Genomic DNA, 23,300 nt, shown 5'->3' on the forward strand with positions numbered 1-23,300 from the left:
CTTCCACATCACCAGCCTCAGAAAACTTCTCGGCATAAAGTGGCAAGAGAAGATCCCTGACACAGAGGTGCTCACTCGTGCAAACTTGCCCAGCATCTACACCATCTTGATGCAGGCCCCCAAGAAACTGCTGTACGGCGAACTCCAACATGGCAAGCGCTCCCATGGAGGCCAAAAGAAGCGCTTTAAAGACACTCTGAAAGCTTCTCCGAAGGCCTTCAACATCAGCCACGACACATGGGAGCTGAATGCAATGGACAGACCAAAGTGACATTCAGCTGTCCACAAAGGCGCCAAATCCTGTGAGGCCAACAGAATCGCTGCAGCAGAGCAACGCAGACAGGCCAGGAATAGCAGTGCCGGCAAGTCCCCGACAGCCGCCATCATCCCCTGTCCACACTGAGTCAGAACCTTCTGGGCGCGGATTGGCTTGACCAGTCATCTGCGCACCCACAGAGCCCAACCCACCCACCCCCAGGATGACTAGATGGTCCTCGTCGATCCCGACGGACGAACCACAATAATCTACATCAATTATAACACCACACATATAACTAATGGAAAGGGGACACAGAGAGAAGAACAAATCGTGCAGAAAGACAAATATGATGAAGTACACACACACACACACACACACACACACACACACACACACACACACACACACACACACACACATTAACAGATGGATAATAGAGTGAGAGAGAGAGAGGAGGGGAAAGAGAGAGAGAGAGAGAGAGAGAGAGAGAGAGAGAGACAGAGACAGAGACAGAGACAGAGAGACAGACAGACAGAGACATTTGTAGAGAGAGACATAAATACGTCATCGGTATCGACAACCGGATGACGAAAGCCACATTGCTGTTCCTATCAAATCAACGGACGACAGTTGCAATTGATGCTACAATGACTACTACCATCACAAACGTCGCTTTTACAAATGCCATTGTCACCATCATGATAGAATGAAATGAATATAATCATACATGCACACACATTAGAAGACAATGAAAGAAATGCAAACAAGCAAACACAACATAATAAATGTAAAGAAAAAAAGACAATAAGAACAAGAACAAAACAAAGATGGATTCTGAGAGAGTGAAGGGACTGCAGAATGGATGTGGTGAGTAGACACAGGTAAAATGGATTGTGATGGCTACAGGTAATATAGTAGATCGTGATGGATACAGGTAATAATATAGTAGATTGTGATGGCTACGGGTAATATAGTAGATCGTGATGGATACAGGTAATAATATAGTAGATTGTGATGGATACAGGTAATATAGTAGACTGTGATGAATAGAGATAGTACAATGGATTGGGGTGGGTAGAGATGGTAAAGTGGATTGTGGTAGGTACAGGTGGTACAGTGGAATGTGGTGGATACCGATGTTAAAGTGGATTGTGGTGGGTACAGATGGTACAGTGGATTGTGATGGACACAGATGGTACAGTGGATTGTGGTGGGTACAGGTGGTACAGTGGATTGTGATGGACACAGATGGTACAGTGGATTGTGGTGGGTACAGATGGTACAGTGGATTGTGGTGGGTACAGGTAGTACAGTGGATTGTGGTGGGTACAGGTGGTACAGTGGATTGTGGTGGGTACAGGTAGTACAGTGGATTGTGGTGGGTACAGGTGATAAAGTGGATTGTGGTGAATTCAGGTGGTACAGTGGATTGTGGTGGATTTAGGTGGTAAAGTGGATTGTGGTGGATACAGGTGGTACAGTGGATTGTGATGGGTACATATAGTACAGTGGATTGTGGTGGATACAGGTGGTACAGTGGATTGTGATGGGTACAGATGGTAAAGTGGATTGTGGTGGATACATATGGTACAGTGGAATGTGGTGGATACCGATGTTAAAGTGGATTGTGGTGGGTACAGATGGTACAGTGGATTGTGGTGGGTACAGATGGTACAGTGGATTGTGGTGGGTACAGATGGTACAGTGGATTGTGGTGGGTACAGATGGTACAGTGGATTGTGGTGGATACAGATGGTACAGTGGATTGTGGTGGATACATGTTGTACAGTGGATTGTGATGGGTACATATAGTACAGTGGATTGTGGTGGGTACATATGGTACAGTGGATTGTGGTGGATACATGTTGTACAGTGGATTGTGGTGGGTACATATAGTACAGTGGATTGTGATGGGTACATATGGTACAGTGGATTGTGGTGGGTACATATGGTACAGTGGATTGTGGTGGGTACATATGGTACAGTGGATTGTGGTGGGTACAGGTGGTACAGTGGATTGTGATGGACACAGATGGTACAGTGGATTGTGGTGGGTACAGATGGTACAGTGGATTGTGGTGGGTACAGATGGTACAGTGGATTGTGGTGGGTACAGGTGGTACAGTGGATTGTGGTGGGTACAGATGGTAAATCCGATTGTGGTGAATTCAGGTGGTACAGTGGATTGTGGTGGGTACATATGGTACAGTGGATTGTGGTGGATACATGTTGTACAGTGGATTGTGGTGGGTACAGGTGGTACAGTGGATTGTGGTGGATACAGGTGGTACAGTGGATTGTGATGGGCACATATGGTACAGTGGATTGTGGTGGGTACAGATGGTACAGTGGATTGTGATGGGTACATATGGTACAGTGGATTGTGGTGGATACAGATGGTACAGTGGATTGTGGTGGATACATGTTGTACAGTGGATTGTGGTGGATACAGGTGGTACAGTGGATTGTGGTGGGTACAGATGGTACAGTGGATTGTGGTGGGTACAGGTGGTACAGTGGATTGTGGTGGGTACAGGTGGTACAGTGGATTGTGGTGGGTACAGGTGGTACAGTGGATTGTGGTGGATACAGGTGGTACAGTGGATTGTGGTGGGTACAGGTGGTACAGTGGATTGTGGTGGATACATATGGTACAGTGGATTGTGGTGGGTACAGGTGGTACAGTGGATTGTGGTGGGTACAGATGGTAAAGTGGATTGTGGTGGATACATATGGTACAGTGGATTGTGGTGGACACAGATGGTACAGTGGATTGTGGTGGATACATGTGGTACAGTGGATTGTGGTGGGTACAGGTGGTACAGTGGATTGTGATGGATACAGGTGGTACAGTGGATTGTGGTGGGTACAGATGGTACAGTGGATTGTGGTGGGTACAGGTGGTACAGTGGATTGTGGTGGGTACATGTGGTACAGTGGATTGTGGTGGGTACAGATGGTACAGTGAATTGTGGTGGGTAGACTTGGAAGGTAATGAATGGTGGTCTGAGGGAGAAAGCTCCTGACAAGAAGTCCGACTTCCAAGTTCGATCCTCAGAGGAATCAGGGTTTTAGTTTATTCTCCTCCTCCGTCAGACATGTGCTGTGCTGTGTGTGTGTGTGTGTGTGTGTGTGTGTGTGTGTGTGTGTGTGTGTGTGTGTGTGTGTGTCTGTCTGTCTGTCTGTGTGTGTGTGTGTGTGTGTGTGTGTGTGTGTGTGTGTGTGTGTGTCTATGTGTGTGTGTGTGTGTGTGTGTGTGTGTGTGTGTGTGTGTCTTGTGTGTCTGTGTGTCTGTGTGTGTCTGTATGTGTGTCTATGTCTGTGTTTGTGTGTCTGTGTGTGTGTGTGTATGTGCGACACTGGTTCACGTGGGATCAGAAAGAGATGGTGCGAGGGAGGCATTGTCCACCTCCGTCTCTGTACACCGGTCAGCTGTGTCAAATGCAGGGCAAGGAAGGGGAAAGCACCCAGCTCCTTTGTTCACCCAGGGCCGACAACTATTGACCAGACTTCCTGCTGAAACCCACACACATGGGTCGAATGTGTCGACACAGACAAAATCAATCGCTCCAAAGGAAATAAAACCTACGAGTCCTCCAAAAAGATGCACATAAAGAAGAGAAGAAAAAGATCGATTGTGGTTGGTACAGACTCGTAAATTAACGAACAGTTTTGGGGGAAGATGAAGCGCTTGACAAAACGACACACTCTTGAGTTCGATTCCCAGGGGAACCAGGGTTGTCTTTCTTTCCTCTCAATCGCCAGACGTGTGGTCCGGGTGACAGTCCTTCAGGTGAGACGTTAAACACATGCTCCGTCTGCAGCGTACATTTAGCGCAGGTAAAAGAACCCAGAGCGATAAGAAAAGAGAGAGGCCAAGCGTAATTGAAACACACAAGACATGATTGATCAACCGCCAAAGAATAACAGATCATCCTGACGATGACATGGCCTGATCCAGCAATGCTCGGCTTTTGTTCTGGGAAAGAAGACTATCAGGGAAAGAAGACTATCAGGGAAAGAAGACCAAACGTGGGGTATAAGACTAAACGTAGGAAATAAGAGCGAACTGGCAAATAAAACTGAACGTGGGAAATAAGATAAATCGTTGAGGAAATGAAAAAGACTGAACGTAGGGAAAAAGACAAAACATTGGAAAGAAAAACTAAACGTGAGAAAAAAAAAACAAATGTTGGAAAGAATGACTAAAGGTGGGAAAAACAAACTGAAATGTTGGAAAGAATGACTAAAGGTGGAAAAAACGAACTGAAATGTTGGAAAGAATGACTAAAGGTGAGAAAACAAACTGATATGTTGGAAAGAATGACTAAAGGTGGGAAAAAACTGAAATGTTGGAAAGAGTGACTAAAGGTGGGGAAAAAAAACCCTGAAATGTAGGAAACAAAGGCTAATCCATAAAAAAAACCCCTAAAGGTAGGGAATAATACGAAACGTGAGGAATAAATACCAAAGGTGAAAAAAGACTTAAAGTGGGGAAAAGACAAAATGTGAGAGAAAAAGAAGTGGTTATGTTGGCCATGCTGTGCAGTAGAATACATAGAAAGAAAGTTATGTTGGTCATGCAATGAAGGAGAATACATAGAATGTTATGTTGGTCATGCAATGAAGGAGAATACATAGAAAGAAAGTTATGTTGGTCATGCAATGAAGGAGAATACATAGAATGTTATGTTGGTCATGCAATGAAGGAGAATACATAGAAAGTAAGTTATGTTGGTCATGCAATGAAGGAGAATATAGAAAGAACGTTATATTGGTCATGTAATGAAATTTACTTCATAGGAAGAACTGGTTATATTGGTCCTGCAGTAAAGGGGAATTCATGAATAGAACATCATATTGGTAATGCAGTGAAGGGGAATTGATAAATAGAACATTATACTGGTAATGCAGTGAAGGGGAATTCATAAATAGAACATCATATTGGTAATGCAGTGAAGGGGAATTCATAAATAGAACATCATATTGGTAATGCAGTGCAAGGGAATTCATGAATAGAACATTATATTGGTAATGCAGTGAAGGGGAATTCATGAATAGAACAATATATTGGTAATGCAGTGAAGGTGAATTCGTGAATAGAACAATATATTGGTAATGCAGTGAAGGTGAATTCATGAATAGAACAATATATTGGTAATGCAGTGAAGGTGAATTCATGAATAGAACAATATATTGGTAAGCAGTGAAGGGGAATTCATGAATAGAACATTATATTGGTAATGCAGTGAAGGGGAATTCATGAATAGAACAATATGTTGGTAATGCAGTGAAGGGGAATTCATAAATAGAACATTATATATTCCTGCAGTGAAGGGGAAATCATAAATAGAACATTATATATTCCTGCAGTGAAGGGGAATTCATAAATAGAACATTATATATTCCTGCAGTGAAGGGGAATTCATGAATAGAACATTATATATTCCTGCAGTGAAGTGGAATTCATAAATAGAACTTTATATTGGTAATGCAGTGAAGGGGAATTCATAAATAGAACATTATATTGGCAATGCAGTGAAGGGGAATTGATAAATAGAACATTATATTGGCAATGCAGTGAAGGGGAATTGATAAATAGAACATTATATTGGTAATGCAGTGAAGGGGAATTGATAAATAGAACATTATATTGGCAATGCAGTGAAGGGGAATTGATAAATAGAACATTATATTGGTAATGCAGTGAAGGGGAATTGATAAATAGAACATTATATTGGTAATGCAGTGAAGGGGAATCTATAGAAATAAAGATTTGTTGGTCCTGCATTGCAGGATAATCTATGGAAAGAAAGTTATATTGTTGGTCCTGCAACGCAGGATAATCTATTGAAAGAAAGTTATATTGTTGGTCCTGCAGTGCAGGATAATCTATGGAAAGAAGAATCTACAGAAAGAACGTTACATTGGTCCTGCAGTGCAGGAGAATCTATAGAAAGAACGTTACATTGGTCCTGCAGTGCAAGTGAATCTATAGAAAGAAAGTTATACTGGTCATGCAGGAGAATCTATAGAAAGAAAGTTTTATTGGTCATGCAGTGCAGGAGAATCTATAGAAAGAAAGTTGTATTGGTCATGCAGAAGAATCTATAGAAAGAAAATTATATTGGTCATGCAAGTGAATTTATAGAAAGAAAGTTTTTTTGGTCATGCAGGAGAATCTATTGAAAGAAAGTTATTGTTGGTCCTGCAATGCAGGATAATCTATGGAAAGAAAAATCTACAGAAAGAACGTTACATTGGTCCTGTAGTGCAGGAGAATCTATAGAAAGGAAGTTATATTGCTGATGCAGTGCAGGAAAATCTATAGAAAGGAAGTTATATTGCTGATGCAGTGAAGGAGAATCTATAGAAAGGAAGTTATATTGCTGATGCAGTGAAGGAGAATCTATAGAAAGGAAGTTATATTGCTGATGCAGTGAAGGAGAATCTATAGAAAGAAAGTTATATTGCTGATGCAGTGAAGGAGAATCTATAGTAAGAAAGTTATATTGCTGATGCAGTGAAGGAGAATCTATAGAAAAAAGTTATCTTGGTCAGGCAGGAGAATCTACAGAAAGAAAGATATTGGTCATGCAAGAAAATCTATAGAAAGGAAGTTTTATTGGTCATGCAGGAGAATCTATAGAAAGGAAGTTATATTGGTCATGCAGGAAAATCTTTATATTGGTAATGCCGTGGCGAAGTGGTTAGCGTCGCGGACTGACGGCTGGGAGGACGCGGGTTCGAATCCCAGCGGAGGTGGGTTTTTCGGCCCGTGGCCGGCTCCTACCCAGAGTTGAGTGTGCTGTGGGCTTAAATGGGGAGACTGGGACCACACAGTCGAGTGTCATCCACTTCAAGGATGCGTCTTTGGGTGTGTTGCTCTAATTACCTGACCAACACTGCAAGTGTCTGTATCTCTCGGGCCTGGTTAACGCCGGGATATCATTATGACAGGAAGCGTAGAGTACAGCCTTGTCACGTAGTCCCAAACCAAAATGGACCTCCATAGCAACATCGTCATCATCATCGTCATCCTCCTTCTCCTTCATCGTCATCAATATAAACAAAGTAGTCTCAAAGTCTGTGACCTTTCATGCCCTGCTCTCATGGTGACCTCAGTTTCGATACCCCTCCACTTCCGTGCTTTGGGTGAGTCCTGTCAATGTCGTCAGTGTCGGCAGATTCATGGGAGGGCTGTTGTTTGAGGGACGTGGTGGCGGTCTCCACTCTGGGAGAGACGCTCACTCAGTCTGGCTCCGCGACTAAGCCATTATTGTCGTTAGTAGGGGGCTTAGTAGGTGGTGTCCTAAGTACGTTAAAACAGAACAGGCACCACTGAACACCACCGAAGTGACTCAGCAGCAGTGCAGGGTCTCCTCTGGTGTGTGGCCTCCGGGCGACCTAACATCGATGGTTCCCTGTGGACTGCTGACGCTGGAACTGCGACGGACGAACCCGGGTGTGGCCGTGTATGGGGGAATCTAAATGAGCGGCGTGGGAGTAATGCCACTGAAAAACGGCGCAGACGATGGGGCAGCAAAAAAAAAAAAAAAAAAAAAAAAAACCAAATATATATATATATATATATATATATATATTGGTCATGCAGGTGAATCTGTAGAAAGAAAGTTATATTGGTCATGCAAGAGAATCTATAGAAAGAAAGTTATATTGGTCATGTAGGAGAATCTGTAGAAATAGTTATATTGGTCATGCAAGAGAATCTATGGAAAGAAAGTTATATTGGTCATGCAAGAGAATTTATAGAAAGAAAGTTATATTGGTCATGCAAGAGAATTTATAGAAAGAAAGTTATATTGGTCATGCAGGAGAATCTGTAGAAAGAATGTTATATTGGTCATGCAGGAGAATCTATAGAAAGAAAGTTATATTGGTCATGCAGGAGAATCTATAGAAAGAAAGTTATATTGGTCATGCAAGAGAATCTATAGAAAGAAAGTTATATATGTCATGCAGGAGAATCTATAGAAAGAAAGTTATATTGGTCGTGCAGGGGAATCTATAGAACGAAAGTTATATTGGTCATGCAGGGGAATCTATAGAACGAAAGTTATATTGGTCATGCAGGGGAATCTATAGAACGAAAGTTATATTGGTCATGCAGGGGAATCTATAGAACGAAAGTTATATTGGTCATGCAGGGGAATCTATGGAAAGAAAGTTATACTGGTCATGCAGGGGAATCTGCATGGCTGGCTGTGGTAGATCTGAGGTGGTCAGTGGAGGATCCCCGAAAAGTTTCACTTTCACTTTCGCTTTCACTTTCAAGGAGATGTCAGAGCGTGCGGACTGATACACGCCGCACTACACGTGCTTGAAAATAAATAAATAAATGAATGAAAATAATAAAATCTATAAAGAAAGAAAGAACGCAAACACACGGCTCCGTCCTTTGACAAGCAGGCCGGGTAATATCGAACTGCGTCCCAGCTGAAATGTTCACATTTATGTCTGTGCCCAGTGAAATGTTCAGACATGTCTGTGCCCAGTGAAATGTTCAGACATGTCTGTGCCCAGTGAAATGTTCATAATTATGTCTGTGCCCAGTGAAATGTTCAGACATGTCTGTGCCCAGTGAAATGTTCACAATTATGTCTGTGCCCAGTGAAATGTTCAGACATGTCTGTGCCCAGTGAAATGTTCAGACATGTCTGTGCCCAGTGAAATGTTCAGACATGTCTGTGCCCAGTGAATTGTTCAGACATGTCTGTGTCTTGTGTCTGTGACAAGGAGCTGGCAGCCAGCAACCCCACCCCCACCCTCGCTCCGCCAGCCCCCGTGAATTTTCATCACATGTTTCTTCCGATGTTTGGGTTTTCTGACATAAACGTCATGGCCTTCAGAGGAAACGAGTACGAGAACTTGGAGTGCCACTACATTTGTTGACATGTGAACTTTCAATCTGACCGTGGTCAGTGTCATACTGGTGGGTTTTACGAAGTCCTCAACGTAATCTGAAAGGGTGCCAGAATGAATGTGTTAAACAACAGCAACAACAACAACAGCAACAACAACAACAGCAACAACTAGAGTAAAGCGAACTGTACGTTCGTTCATTAATGTTGTTTACGATTTTATATGTTTGGTTTTGTTGTTGTTTGTCATTGTGGGCAACTTTCAGATAGTAAAACAAATAGAAATTATGATGAAACCACACTGCACGACAGGCCAGGGTTTTGAGACACACACACACACACACACACACACACACACACACACACACACACACACACACACACACACACACACACACAAACGAACACTAGCGAACGCGCCCGCACTCGCACGCAAGCACACACACACACACACACACAGAGGCTAATCACGCCAACACCGATGTGGGTTGACATGGAAAAAGAGATCAGTTCTACGGGTTCCTTCAGGAAGACAACACTAAGGGAATTACAGAGATGTTAAAAAGTTAATCAGCTCCTGCAGTAATGAAGGGACTCGGCCAGTGGTAAAAACGGTGAATGAACAGAGTTGTTTCTTGCGTTGTGTTGGGTTGTGAATGAAGTCCTGCCAGTTGCCTCAGTTTGATTCGGGACGCGCTGAGAAGGCGACCTTTGTCAATTCATCGAGGCTTATTGGAGGGTTTTCGCTTTCTGTTTATTTCATCTTTTTATCCTTACTAGAGGTGCCACAGCAGGCTCGGTTTGACGTTGGACTTGTGATGCAGTGTTCACCAGTGACCAGGGTTCCAGTCCCCGTTCCGGCATGGTGATGGACTTGTGATGCAGTGTTCACCAGTGACCAGGGTTCCAATCCCCGTTCCGGCATGGTGATGGACTTGTGATGCAGTGTTCACCAGTGACCAGGGTTCCAATCCCCGTTCCGGCATGGTGATGGACTTGTGATGCAGTGTTCACCAGTGACCAGAAATTTCTGTCTGTCTGTGTCTGTCTGTCTGTCTGTTTCTCTCTGTCTGTCTGTTTGTCTGTCTGTCTGTCTGTCTGTCAGTCTCTGTCTCTCTGTCTGTCTCTCTGTCTCTGTATCTGTCTTTGTACTCTGTCTGTCTGTCTGTCTGTCTGTCTGTCTGTCTCTCTCTTTCTTTTACGGATGTGTGTGCACGCACACATACAGTCACCGCCCCCCACCCCACACCCGCCACACACTCACCCACACCCACCCCACCGACACCTCCACCCACAACCATCCACCCACGCCCACCCACACACAGGTACACAGCATCCCACACACACCCTTTACCCCCCCATCCACATCCACCCCCCCCCCACACACACACACAACTACACACACCCCTACACCTCCTCCCCTGCCCCCCCCCCCCCTCGAACCCCCCCCCCACACACACACACAAACCCGCCCCCCTCCCCCAACACACACACACACACATACTACTACCAGCTCACTAAACACCCACTGTGCTGTGTGTATTTCCAGGCAAGCCCACAGAACAAGGCGGACAACACGGAAGCCGACCTTCACAAACGCTCCGTCCCTTCCCTCACGGCTGACACAGCGGATGTGGACGCGGACGGCGCTCTAGGTGGAGATGGCCCTGCCCCGCCCCCCCTGCCCTTGGACAAGCGGCCCTTCGACTCCATCTCTGCCTACAGCGGGCTGGACAGCTTCAACCGGATGCCGGCTGAAGCACACAGCAAGTGGCTGCACCGGAGGGCTCAGCTGGGGGCTACGAGCCTCGGAAAGAGGTCCTTCGATTCCATCTCCAGAACGGGGGTCATGGGCTCTTTCGGGAAACGGTCTTTCGACTCTATCTCCAGGACTGGCGTTATGGGTTCGTTCGGGAAGCGCTCCTTTGACCCTATTTCCGGTGCCGGTGTAATGGGTTCGTTCGGGAAGCGCTCCTTTGACCCTATTTCCGGTGCAGGTGTTATGGGATCATTTGGAAAGCGCTCCTTTGATTCCATATCCAGAACGGGAGTTATGGGTTCTTTCGGAAAGCGCTCATTTGATCCCATTTCTGGTGCAGGTGTTATGGGTTCATTCGGAAAACGCTCCTTTGATCCTATCTCTGGTGCAGGTGTTATGGGTTCGTTCGGAAAGCGCTCTTTTGACCCTATCTCTGGTGCAGGTGTTATGGGTTCGTTCGGAAAGCGCTCCTTTGATTCCATATCCAGAACAGGAGTTATGGGTTCTTTTGGGAAACGCTCCTTTGACCCTATTTCTGGTGCGGGTGTTATGGGTTCGTTCGGGAAGCGCTCCTTTGATCCGATTTCCGGTACAGGTGTTATGGGTTCTTTTGGGAAACGCTCCTTTGACCCTATTTCTGGCACTGGTGCAATGGGATCCTTTGGAAAACGTTCCTTTGATTCTATATCTAGAACAGGTGTAATGGGTTCTTTTGGGAAACGTTCCTTTGATCCTATTTCCGGAAATGGTGTCATGGGCTCTTTCGGGAAACGCTCCTTTGACCCTATCTCTGGTGCCGGTGTTATGGGATCCTTTGGAAAGCGCTCCTTTGACCCTATCTCTGGTGCCGGTGTTATGGGCTCCTTCGGAAAGCGCTCCTTTGACCCTATCTCTGGTGCCGGTGTTATGGGCTCCTTTGGAAAGCGCTCCTTTGACCCTATCTCTGGTACAGGTGTTATGGGCTCCTTCGGAAAGCGCTCCTTTGATTCTATTTCCAGAACTGGCGTCATGGGCTCCTTTGGAAAGCGCTCATTTGATTCCATATCCAGAACAGGTGTCATGGGCTCCTTCGGAAAGCGCTCCTTTGACCCTATCTCTGGTGCAGGTGTTATGGGCTCTTTCGGAAAGCGCTCCTTTGATCCTATTTCCAGAACTGGCGTCATGGGCTCCTTTGGAAAGCGCTCATTTGATTCCATATCCAGAACAGGTGTCATGGGCTCCTTCGGAAAGCGCTCCTTTGACCCTATCTCTGGTACAGGTGTTATGGGCTCCTTCGGAAAGCGTTCCTTTGATCCTATTTCCAGAACTGGCGTCATGGGCTCCTTTGGAAAGCGCTCATTTGATTCCATATCCAGAACAGGTGTCATGGGCTCCTTCGGAAAGCGCTCCTTTGACCCTATCTCTGGTGCAGGTGTTATGGGCTCCTTCGGAAAGCGCTCTTTCGATCCCATTTCCAGGACTGGGGTGATGGGCTCCTTCGGGAAGCGCTCCACAGACGAGGTGTCCAAGCGGCCGTTCGACTCCATTTCCGGGAAGGGGTTCCTGAGTCCCTTCACCAAGCAGTCCCTGGGTCCGCCCTCCCCGTCACGTGACGGCCCCGCGCACCGCTACTCCTACCTGCCCCTGCCCCCCACACACCTCTCCTCCCTGCACAAACGTAACACGGACACCAGCCCTGACGGAGATCTCTCCAGCCCCTTTTCCAAAAGAGCCTCGGAGGAGGAAGGGGACGAGGAGGGGGAGGAGGAGGGGGTGGTGGAGAAACGGCCCTTTGACTCCATTCACCACGGAACCTTCGCGGCGTTCGCCAAGCGGCCGTACTACTCCCGGCACCGCGGCTACACGTTCCGCATGAGGCCCTACAGGAGCCACGCCCCCAGGGATGATTCCCCGGGCATGGGGAAGAGGTCGTCCCCCCCTGCCGCCTCACCCTCCCTCCCACACAACATGGAGGCCGCCACGGCTGAGGAGGCGATGGAGGACTAAGTGGGTAGGGCGACATGGTGACAGTGTGACAGTGAGTGGTCAGGGCGACATGGTGACAGTGTGACAGTGAGTGGTCAGGGTGACGTGGAGACAGTGTGACAGGGAGTGGTTAGGGTGACATGGTGACAGCGTGACAGTGAGTGGTCAGGGCGACATGGTGACAGCGTGACAGGGAGTGGTTAGGGTGACATGGAGACAGTGTGACAGTGAGTGGTCAGGGCGACATGGTGACAGTGTGACAGTGAGTGGTCAGGGCGACATGGTGACAGCGTGACAGGGAGTGGTTAGGGCGACATGGAGACAGTGTGACAGTGTGAGTGGTTAGGGCGACATGGAGACAGTGTGACAGTGTGAGTGGTTAGGGCGACATGGAGACAGTGTGAGTGGTTAGGGTGACATGGAGACAGTGTGACAGTGTGAGTGGTTAGGGCGACATGGAGACAGTGTGAGTGGTTAGGGTGACATGGAGACAGTGTGAGTGGTTAGGGCGACATGGAGACAGTGTGACAGTGAGTGGTTAGGGTGACATGGAGACAGTGTGACAGTGAGTGGTTAGGGTGACATGGAGACAGTGTGAGTGGTGAGGGCGACATGGAGACAGTGTGAGTGGTTAGGGTGACATGGAGACAGTGAGTGGTTAGGGTGACATGGAGACAGTGAGTGGTTAGGGTGACATGGAGACAGTGTGAGTGGTTAGGGTGACATGGAGACAGTGTGAGTGGTTAGGGCGACATGGAGACAGTGTGAGTGGTTAGGGTGACATGGAGACAGTGTGAGTGGTGAGGGTGACATGGAGACAGTGTGACAGTGAGTGGTTAGGGTGACATGGAGACAGTGTGACAGTGAGTGGTTAGGGTGACATGGAGACAGTGAGTGGTTAGGGCGACATGGAGACAGTGTGAGTGGTTAGGGTGACATGGAGACAGTGTGACAGTGAGTGGTTAGGGTGACATGGAGACAGTGTGACAGTGAGTGGTTAGGGCGACATGGAGACAGTGTGAGTGGTTAGGGCGACATGGAGACAGTGTGACAGTGAGTGGTGAGGGTGACATGGAGACAGTGTGAGTGGTGAGGGCGACATGGAGACAGTGTGACAGTGAGTGGTTAGGGTGACATGGAGACAGTGTGAGTGGTTAGGGTGACATGGAGACAGTGTGAGTGGTTAGGGTGACATGGAGACAGTGTGAGTGGTTAGGGTGACATGGAGACAGTGTGACAGTGTGAGTGGTTAGGGCGACATGGAGACAGTGTGAGTGGTTAGGGTGACATGGAGACAGTGTGAGTGGTTAGGGTGACATGGAGACAGGGAGTGGTTAGGGTGACATGGAGACAGTGTGAGTGGTTAGGGTGACATGGAGACAGTGTGAGTGGTTAGGGTGACATGGAGACAGTGTGAGTGGTTAGGGCGACATGGAGACAGTGTGAGTGGTTAGGGTGACATGGAGACAGTGTGAGTGGTTAGGGTGACATGGAGACAGTGTGACAGTGTGAGTGGTTAGGGTGACATGGAGACAGTGTGAGTGGTTAGGGTGACATGGAGACAGTGTGACAGTGTGAGTGGTTAGGGCGACATGGAGACAGTGTGAGTGGTTAGGGTGACATGGAGACAGTGAGTGGTTAGGGTGACATGGAGACAGTGTGACAGTGTGACTGGTGAGGGTGACATGGAGACAGTGTGACAGTGAGTGGTTAGGGTGACATGGAGACAGGGAGTGGTTAGGGTGACATGGAGACAGTGTGACAGTGTGACTGGTGAGGGTGACATGGAGACAGTGAGTGGTTAGGGTGACATGGAGACAGTGAGTGGTTAGGGTGACATGGAGACAGTGAGTGGTTAGGGTGACATGGAGACAGTGTGACAGTGTGACTGGTGAGGGTGACATGGAGACAGTGTGAGTGGTTAGGGTGACATGGAGACAGTGAGTGGTTAGGGTGACATGGAGACAGTGTGACAGTGTGACTGGTGAGGGTGACATGGAGACAGTGTGACAGTGTGTAAGAGCTCAGTGGTTTTGACCAGACAGGAGACAGAGACAGAAAGTGACAGTTTTGTAGACGAGTGAGTTGTTTGAGCGACACAGAGACAGAGACAGAAGTGACAGTTCTATAGACAAGTGAGTTGTTTGAGCGACACAGAGACAGAGACAGAAGTGACAGTTCTATAGACAAGTGAGTTGTTTGAGCGACACAGAGACAGAGACAGAAGTGGCAGTTCTATAGACAAGTGAGTTGTTTGAGCGACACAGAGACAGAGACAGAAGTGGCAGTTCTATGGACAAGTGAGTTGTTTGAGCGACACAGAGACAGAGACAGAAGTGGCAGTTCTATGGACAAGTGAGTTGTTTGAGCGACACAGAGACAGAGACAGAAGTGACAGTTCTATGGACAAGTCAGTTGTTTGAGCGACACAGAGACAGAGACAGAGACAGAGACAGAAGTGGCAGTTCTATGGACAAGTGAGTTGTTTGAGCGACACAGAGACAGAAAGTAGCAGTTGAATGATTGTGACCGGCACAAAGAGCAGTGAGTGGTTTCAGTGACAGTCAGTTTCTGGATTGGGGACCACATGTGTACAGGGACATAACCAGGCATCATCGCCCTGCTGTCTGTCTAGAACGATTGTCTCCCCTGCTTTGGGTGTCTGATACGAACAAACTGAAGACACGTTCACTTTGGGAGAGCAGCGTCAAACACTACAAAAATAAAAAAAATAATAAAATATATGTTCGCATTTGTATTTTGCGATTTCGTTTGAGTGGTGTGGAGTGAGTGGGAAAAGAAACGACCGTTCTGTTGTAAGCAAACAAACAAATATCAATAAGAAACAACCAAAAAACAGAAACACCAACAAATTGTCAGACTATCAATAAGAAACAACCAAAAAACAGAAACACCAACAAATTGTCAGACTATCAATAAGAAACAACCAAACAACAAAAACAACAAACTGTCAGTCTATCAACAAGAAACAACCAAACAACAAACTAAAACATGGTCAGTCTATTAACAACAAACAACCTATCAACAATAACCACACATTGTCAGACTATCACAACAAACAACCAATCAACAATAACAACAAACTAAAACATCGTCAGTCTATTAACAACAAACAACCTATCAACAATAACAACAAACTAAAACATGGTCAGTCTATTAACAACAAACAACCAAACAACAATAACAACAAACAAACATCGAGGAACAACCAAACAGACAGGACAGGGTTGACAGGAAACAAAGCACCAGACAGTGGAATGGATGGCTGATGTCAGGACAGGGTTGACAGGAAACAAAGCACCAGACAGTGGAATGGATGACTGATGTCAGGACAGGGTTGACAGGAAACAAAGCACCAGACAGTGGAATAGATGGCTGATGTCAGGGTTGACAGGAAACACAGCACCAGACAGTGGAATGGATTACTGATGTCAGGACAGGATTGACAGGAAACAAAGCACCAGGACAGTGGAATGGATGGCTGATGTCAGGACAGGATTGACAGGAAACAAAGCACCAGACAGTGGAATGGATGGCTGATGTCAGGACAGGGTTGACAGGAAACAAAGCACCAGACAGTGGAATGGATGGCTGATGTCAGGACAGGATTGACAGGAAACAAAGCACCAGACAGTGGAATGGATGGCTGATGTCAGGACAGGGTTGACAGGAAACAAAGCACCAGACAGTGGAATGGATGGCTGATGTCAGGACAGGGTTGACAGGAAACAAAGCACCAGACAGTGGAATGGATGGCTGATGTCAGGACAGGGTTGACAGGAAACAAAGCACCAGACAGTGGAATGGATGGCTGATGTCAGGGTTGACAGGAAACAAAGCACCAGACAGTGGAATGGATGACTGATGTCAGGACAGGGTTGACAGGAAACAAAGCACCAGACAGTGGAATGGATGGCTGATGTCAGGACAGGGTTGACAGGAAACAAAGCACCAGACAATGGAATGGATGGCTGATGTCAGGACAGGATTGACAGGAAACAAAGCACCAGACAGTGGAATGGATGGCTGATGTCAGGACAGGATTGACAGGAAACAAAGCACCAGACAGTGGAATGGATGGCTGATGTCAGGACAGGGTTGACAGGAAACAAAGCACCAGACAGTGGAATGGATGGCTGATGTCAGGACAGGGTTGACAGGAAACAAAGCACCAGACAGTGGAATGGATGGCTGATGTCAGGGTTGACAGGAAACACAGCACCAGACAGTGGAATGGATGGCTGATGACAGAACAGGGTTGACAGGAAACAAAGCACCAGACAGTGGAATGGATGGCTGATGTCAGGGTTGACAGGAAACAAAGCACCAGACAGTGGAATGGATGGCTGATGTCAGGGTTGACAGGAAACAAAGCACCAGACAGTGGAATGGATGGCTGATGTCAGGACAGGGTTGACAGGAAACAAAGCACCAGACAGTGGAATGGATGGCTGATGACAGGACAGGGTTGACAGGAAACAAAGCACCAGACAGTGGAATGGATGACTGATGTCAGGGTTGACAGGAAACACAGCACCAGACAGTGGAATGGATGGCTGATGACAGGACAGGGTTGACAGGAAACAAAGCACCAGACAGTGGAATGGATGGCTGATGTCAGGGTTGACAGGAAACAAAGCACCAGACAGTGGAATGGATGGCTGATGTCAGGACAGGGTTGACAGGAAACACAGCACCAGACAGTGGAATGGATGACTGATGTCAGGACAGGGTTGACAGGAAACAAAGCACCAGACAGTGGAATGGATGGCTGATGTCAGGACAGGGTTGACAGGAAACAAAGCACCAGACAGTGGAATGGATGGCTGATGACAGGACAGGGTTGACAGGAAACAAAGCACCAGACAGTGGAATGGATGGCTGATGTCAGGACAGGGTTGACAGGAAACAAAGCACCAGACAGTGGAATGGATGGCTGATGTCAGGACAGGGTTGACAGGAAACAAAACACCAGACAGTGGAATGGATGACTGATGACAGGACAGGGTTGACAGGAAACAAAGCACCAGACAGTGGAATGGATGACTGATGTCAGGGTTGACAGGAAACAAAGCACCAGACAAAAACTGAAAGTCCACAATCAGATCTTCCGAAAACAAGTAGAGTCAAACATATGATCTCATCAGCGAAGACAAACTTCTTTTCATTTCAAGGTCACGATGCCACATCCACCAAATCTCTTTACTCTATCATGTCAAATCTTCTCGCTACTGCCAAAAAAGACTCCTCTTCCTTCTGTCTACACTTTATCTGAACTCCCCAATGTCTTCTCCTCATTCTTTTTCGACAAAGTCCAAAATATTCGTACCGTCTTTGACCAAATGCCTTTCCAAGCTGCTCATCCTAATCCTCAGTTCAACGGGGTGGGGTGGTGGGGTGGTGGGGGTGTGGCCAGTTCATACCCACAGGTCAGTATGCTGCTGGGTCAGATGGGCTTGGGGTCACACAGTTAGGGTCAGGGTCACACAGTCAGGGTCAGGGTCACACAGTCAGTGTCAGCCACAACACGGGGCCTCTTGGGGAGTCCTGTTCACGATTCTGACCAACACTGCGGGTGGTGATGACGACGACGACGACGACGATGATGATGATGATGATGATGATGATGATGATGACATTGTGGGCATTTACATAGCGCCTGTTCTCGGTCGGAGACACAGCTCTAAGCTTTTTACAAACTCGGGGTCATTGGCACCACAGGCTGCCTTCCTGGATAGAGCCGACTGACAGCTGCCATTGGGCGCTCATCATTCGTTTCCTGTGCCATTCAATCGTGTTTCAGTTACGATTACGTACACTCACACACAGACATGTAACATTTACCGTATTACCGTTTCGTTTATTTACCCCGCCATGTAGGTAGCCATACTCCATTTTCCGGGGTGTGCATGCTGGGTACGTTCTTGTTCCCACAGAACGCTGACATGGATTGCGGGATCTTTAACGTGAGTATTTGATCTGCGTGTGTATACACACGACGGGGGTCCAGGCACAAGCAGGTCTGCCCATATGCTGACCTTGGAGATCGGAAAAATTTCCAACCTTTACCCACCAGGCGCCGTTACCAAGATTCGAACCAGAGACCCTCAGATTGAAAGTCCAAAGCTTTCACCACTCGGCCATTGCGCCCGTCAGGTACCTGTACCTTTCAGCCTGGCCAACTCCCGGATACAGTGAGAGGTATGACGGATGTCTGGCATCTGCGCCTTTATGTTCCTGCAGATCGGTCCAACCTACACCTACACTGAACAAACTTGACCACGTTGAAAGGCTGCAAACTTTGAAACTGAAACTGAAAGTGGACCACGTTGACGGTAAGACAAAGGCACTCTGATACCATGACACTGAAACTGAAAGTGGACCACGTTGACGGTAAGACAAATGCACTCTGATACCTTGACACTGAAACTGAAACTGAAAGTGGACCACGTTGACGGTAAGACAAATGCACTCTGACACCTTGACACTGAAACTGAAACTGAAAGTGGACCACGTTGACGGTAAGACAAAGGCACTCTGATACCATGACACTGAAACTGAAAGTGGACCACGTTGACGGTAAGACAAATGCACTCTGATACCATGACACTGAAACTGAAGCTGAAAGTGAACCACGTTGACGGTAAGACAAATGCACTCTGATACCATGACACTGAAACTGAAAGTGGACCACGTTGACGGTAAGACAAATGCACTCTGATACCATGACACTGAAACTGAAAGTGGACCACGTTGACGGTAAGACAAATGCACTCTGATACCATGACACTGAAACTGAAAGTGGACCACGTTGACGGTAAGACAAAAGCACTTGCAGACAGAAATAAGAAGTTTAAAAAAAATATGGATGGCCCTGCTCTTTGGCAACACGCTCTCCCAGGGGAGAGCAGCCCGCACTTCATATAACCTGCTGTGATAAAAAAATAATAATACAATGCAGTACAATGCAATACAGTACAATGCAATACAGTACAATGCAATGCAATGCAATATAATACGATACAGTTTCAGTTTCAGTTTCAGTAGCTCAAGGAGGCGTCACTGCGTTCGGACAAATCCATATACGCTACAACACATCTGCCAAGCAGATGCCTGACCAGCAGCGTTATCCAACGCGCTTAGTCAGGCCTTGAGAAAACAACAACAACAACAACAACAACAACAAAAAACACAATACAAAACAATGCAATGCAATGCAAAATAATACAATACAAAACAATGGTCTACAGAAGAGCGCAGATAGCGCCAAACGAATAGTGGTGGGGGACTGCCTCGGACGACAGTCCATGGGAAACAACTCTTTCTGCACGGATCCTTCTGTTTCACTGAAGCCCAAGATCCCATGGCAAGATGAACCTGGTCCTCTGGCAAACCTCTGTGGAAAGAATTCCACTCTGATGGGTACACGGCTACACATGGAAGCACTCAAGGCCTAACTGGTGCACAGGGTTTTGCCTGGCACATGTAGTGTCGCGCATATGGATGTGTCCGAAGGCAGAAAACCTGAAACTGACGGTTTGCTCCCCTGCAGTGAGTGCTCCGCGTTTATTTGATCCGATATATAATATACAGCAAACGTTGCTCACACTATTTTGTGAAAGTCCCAAGAAAAGCTTTGATCGATATATAATATAAAACAAAGGTTGCTCACACTGTTTTGTGAAAGTCCCAAGAAAAGCTTTGATCGATATATAATATACAGCAAACGTTGCTCACACAATTTTGTGAAAGTCCCAAGAAAAGCTTTGATCGATATATAATATACAGCAAACGTTGCTCACACTATTTTGTGAAAGTCCCAAGAAAAGCTTTGATCGATATATAATATACAGCAAACGTTGCTCACACTATTTTGTGAAAGTCCCAAGAAAAGCTTTGATCGATATATAATATACAGCAAACGTTGCTCACACTATTTTGTGAAAGTCCCAAGAAAAGCTTTGATCGATATATAATATACAGCAAACGTTGCTCACACTGTTTTGTGAAAGTCCCAAGAAAAGCTTTGATCCGATATATAATATACAGCAAACGTTGCTCACACTATTTTGTGAAAGTCCCAAGAAAAGCTTTGATCGATATATAATATACAGCAAACGTTGCTCACACTGTTTTGTGAAAGTCCCAAGAAAAGCTTTGATCCGATATATAATATGAAACAAACGTTGCTCACACTGTTTTGTGAAAGTCCCAAGAAAAGCTTTGATCCGATATATAATATACAGCAAACGTTGCTCACACTGTTTTGTGAAAGTCCCAAGAAAAGCTTTGATCCGATATATAATATACAGCAAACGTTGCTCACACAATTTTGTGAAAGTCCCAAGAAAAGCTTTGATCCGATATATAATATACAGCAAACGTTGCTCACACTATTTTGTGAAAGTCCCAAGAAAAGCTTTGATCGATATATAATATAAAACAAAGGTTGCTCACATTATATGAAAGAACCGTGCGTGAAGTTTACTTTCAGGAAGGCTGTGCAACTTTTTTTTCTGGAGCAAAGTCTTTTAATTCTATCTAAAAAAAAAAAATGTTCGCACAGGATTCGTTTGATCTTTCTCTTTTTGTGATGTACACTATGTTGTAGATACAAAACAGTGATCGAGTTGTGTGTGTGTGTGTGTGTGTGTGTGTGTGTGTGTGTGTGTGTGTGTGTGTGTGTGTGTGTGTGTCTGTGTGTGTGTGTGTGTGTGTGTGTGGTTGTCTGTGTCTGTATGTGTGTGTGATCATCTTTTGACTATATTTTTGCTGCTCTATTTTCAAACTTGGTGTTGGTGAACAACACGCGTGCATGCACTTAGACAAATGCACACACACACACACACACACACATACACACACACCTCCGCGTGCGCACGGGCATACAAATCACACATGAATGCACATATAGGCGAAAGGTGAGAGAGAGAGAGAGAGAGAGAGAGAGAGAGAGAGAGAGAGAGAGAGAGAGAGAGAGAAACAGAGATACAGAGAGAGAGCAATGTACCATCGAAATACCATTAGACACATAAGCCAATATTTTATACTGCAATATTTGTTTTATTCATCACGGTTTGTGGAGATGCACATATCAACATCTAATATATAGCGAATGGAGTGACCAGTTGTTTGGGGAAAATGGGGCGGGGGAAACCATCACACTGACCAGTTGTTTGGGGAAAATGGGGCGGGGAAACCAACACACTGACCAGTTGTTTGGGGAAAATGGGGCAGGGAAAGGAACACACTGACCAGTTGTTTGGGGAAAATGGGGCGGGGAAACCAACACACTGACCAGTTGTTTGGGGAAAATGGGGCGGGGGAAACCAACACACTGACCAGTTGTTAGGCGAAAAGGGGGGGGGGAAAACCAACACACTGACCAGTTGTTTGGGGAAAATGGGGCGGGGGAAACCAACACACTGACCAGTTGTTTGGTGAAAAGGGGGCGGGGGAAACCAACACACTGACCAGTTGTTTGGTGAAAATGGGGCGGGGGAAACCAACACACTGACCAGTTGTTTGGGGAAAATGGGGCGGGGGAACCAACACATTGACCAGTTGTTTGGGGAAAATGGGGTGGGGAAAACCATCACACTGACCAGTTGTTTGGGGAAAATGGGGCGGGGGAACCAACACACTGAAAAGAACAGGAAACTTCACCAAAACCAAACTACAAAATGCATCAGTTCTCGTGTTTCCATTTGATAATGCCTGGGTCGGTCAGTTCAGTTCAAGGGAGGTTATGCATGTGCTGAGGAAGTGACGTCAACATTTTACATGACGGCCACGGTCTTCCTGTTCCTGAGTTTGTAGTTCCTCTTCTTCATCAGCAGTCTGGGCTTGGAGGTTGGTGTGTATTCCTGAAAGGTAGAAACACTCACTGTTTAGTCACTGTATAATTGTACAGTCTATTGGGCTTGGAGGTTGGCGTGTATTCCTGAAAGGTAGAAACACTCACTTTTTAGTCACTGTATAATTGTACAGTCTGTTGGGCTTGGAGGTTGGCGTGTATTCCTGAAAGGTAGAAACACTCACTGTTTAGTCACTGTATAATTGTACAGTCTGTTGGGCTTGGAGGTTGGCGTGTATTCCTGAAAGGTAGAAACACTCACTGTTTAGTCACTGTATAATTATACAGTCTGTTGGGCTTGGAGGTTGGCGTGTATTCCTGAAAGGTAGAAACACTCACTGTTTAGTCACTGTATAATTGTACAGTCTGTTGGGCTTGGAGGTAGGCGTGTATTCCTGAAAGGTAGAAACACTCACTGTTTAGTCACTGTATAATTGTACAGTCTGTTGGGCTTGGAGGCTGGCGTGTGCTCAAGTCATCAGTCCCGCTGTATCATGTTTTACCCGTGTCGTTATTCTTAGTTCTTCTTTTCTTGTTTTGTTTTTTCCCCGCTGTGCT

The 23,300-nt window shown here is 46.3% G+C and overlaps 2 protein-coding genes across 3 annotated transcripts in view; one reads left to right on the forward strand and one right to left on the reverse strand.

Moving 5' to 3' along the window:
• Positions 1-13,369, forward strand: part of LOC143301961 (uncharacterized) — a 136,577-nt gene extending 123,208 nt beyond the window's left edge. The window contains exon 2 of the mRNA XM_076616437.1: positions 10,691-13,369. Coding sequence (XP_076472552.1) covers positions 10,691-12,886 — 2,196 coding nt within the window. The 3' untranslated portion in view covers positions 12,887-13,369. The remainder of the gene's footprint in view (positions 1-10,690) is intronic.
• Positions 13,370-22,574: 9,205 nt separating this feature from the next.
• Positions 22,575-23,300, reverse strand: part of LOC143302134 (uncharacterized) — a 46,655-nt gene continuing 45,929 nt past the window's right edge. Inside the window, exon 49 of one of the 2 annotated variants that reach the window (XM_076616686.1) lies at positions 22,575-22,752. In XM_076616686.1, coding sequence (XP_076472801.1) covers positions 22,666-22,752 — 87 coding nt within the window. In that variant the 3' untranslated portion in view covers positions 22,575-22,665. Of the gene's footprint in view, positions 22,753-22,985; positions 23,061-23,300 lie in introns of those variants that run through there. The other variant, XM_076616687.1, reaches the window with a different exon arrangement.

Source organism: Babylonia areolata, chromosome 28, assembly GCF_041734735.1.
Source record: "Babylonia areolata isolate BAREFJ2019XMU chromosome 28, ASM4173473v1, whole genome shotgun sequence".
Classification (NCBI taxonomy): Eukaryota; Metazoa; Mollusca; class Gastropoda; order Neogastropoda; family Buccinidae; genus Babylonia; species Babylonia areolata.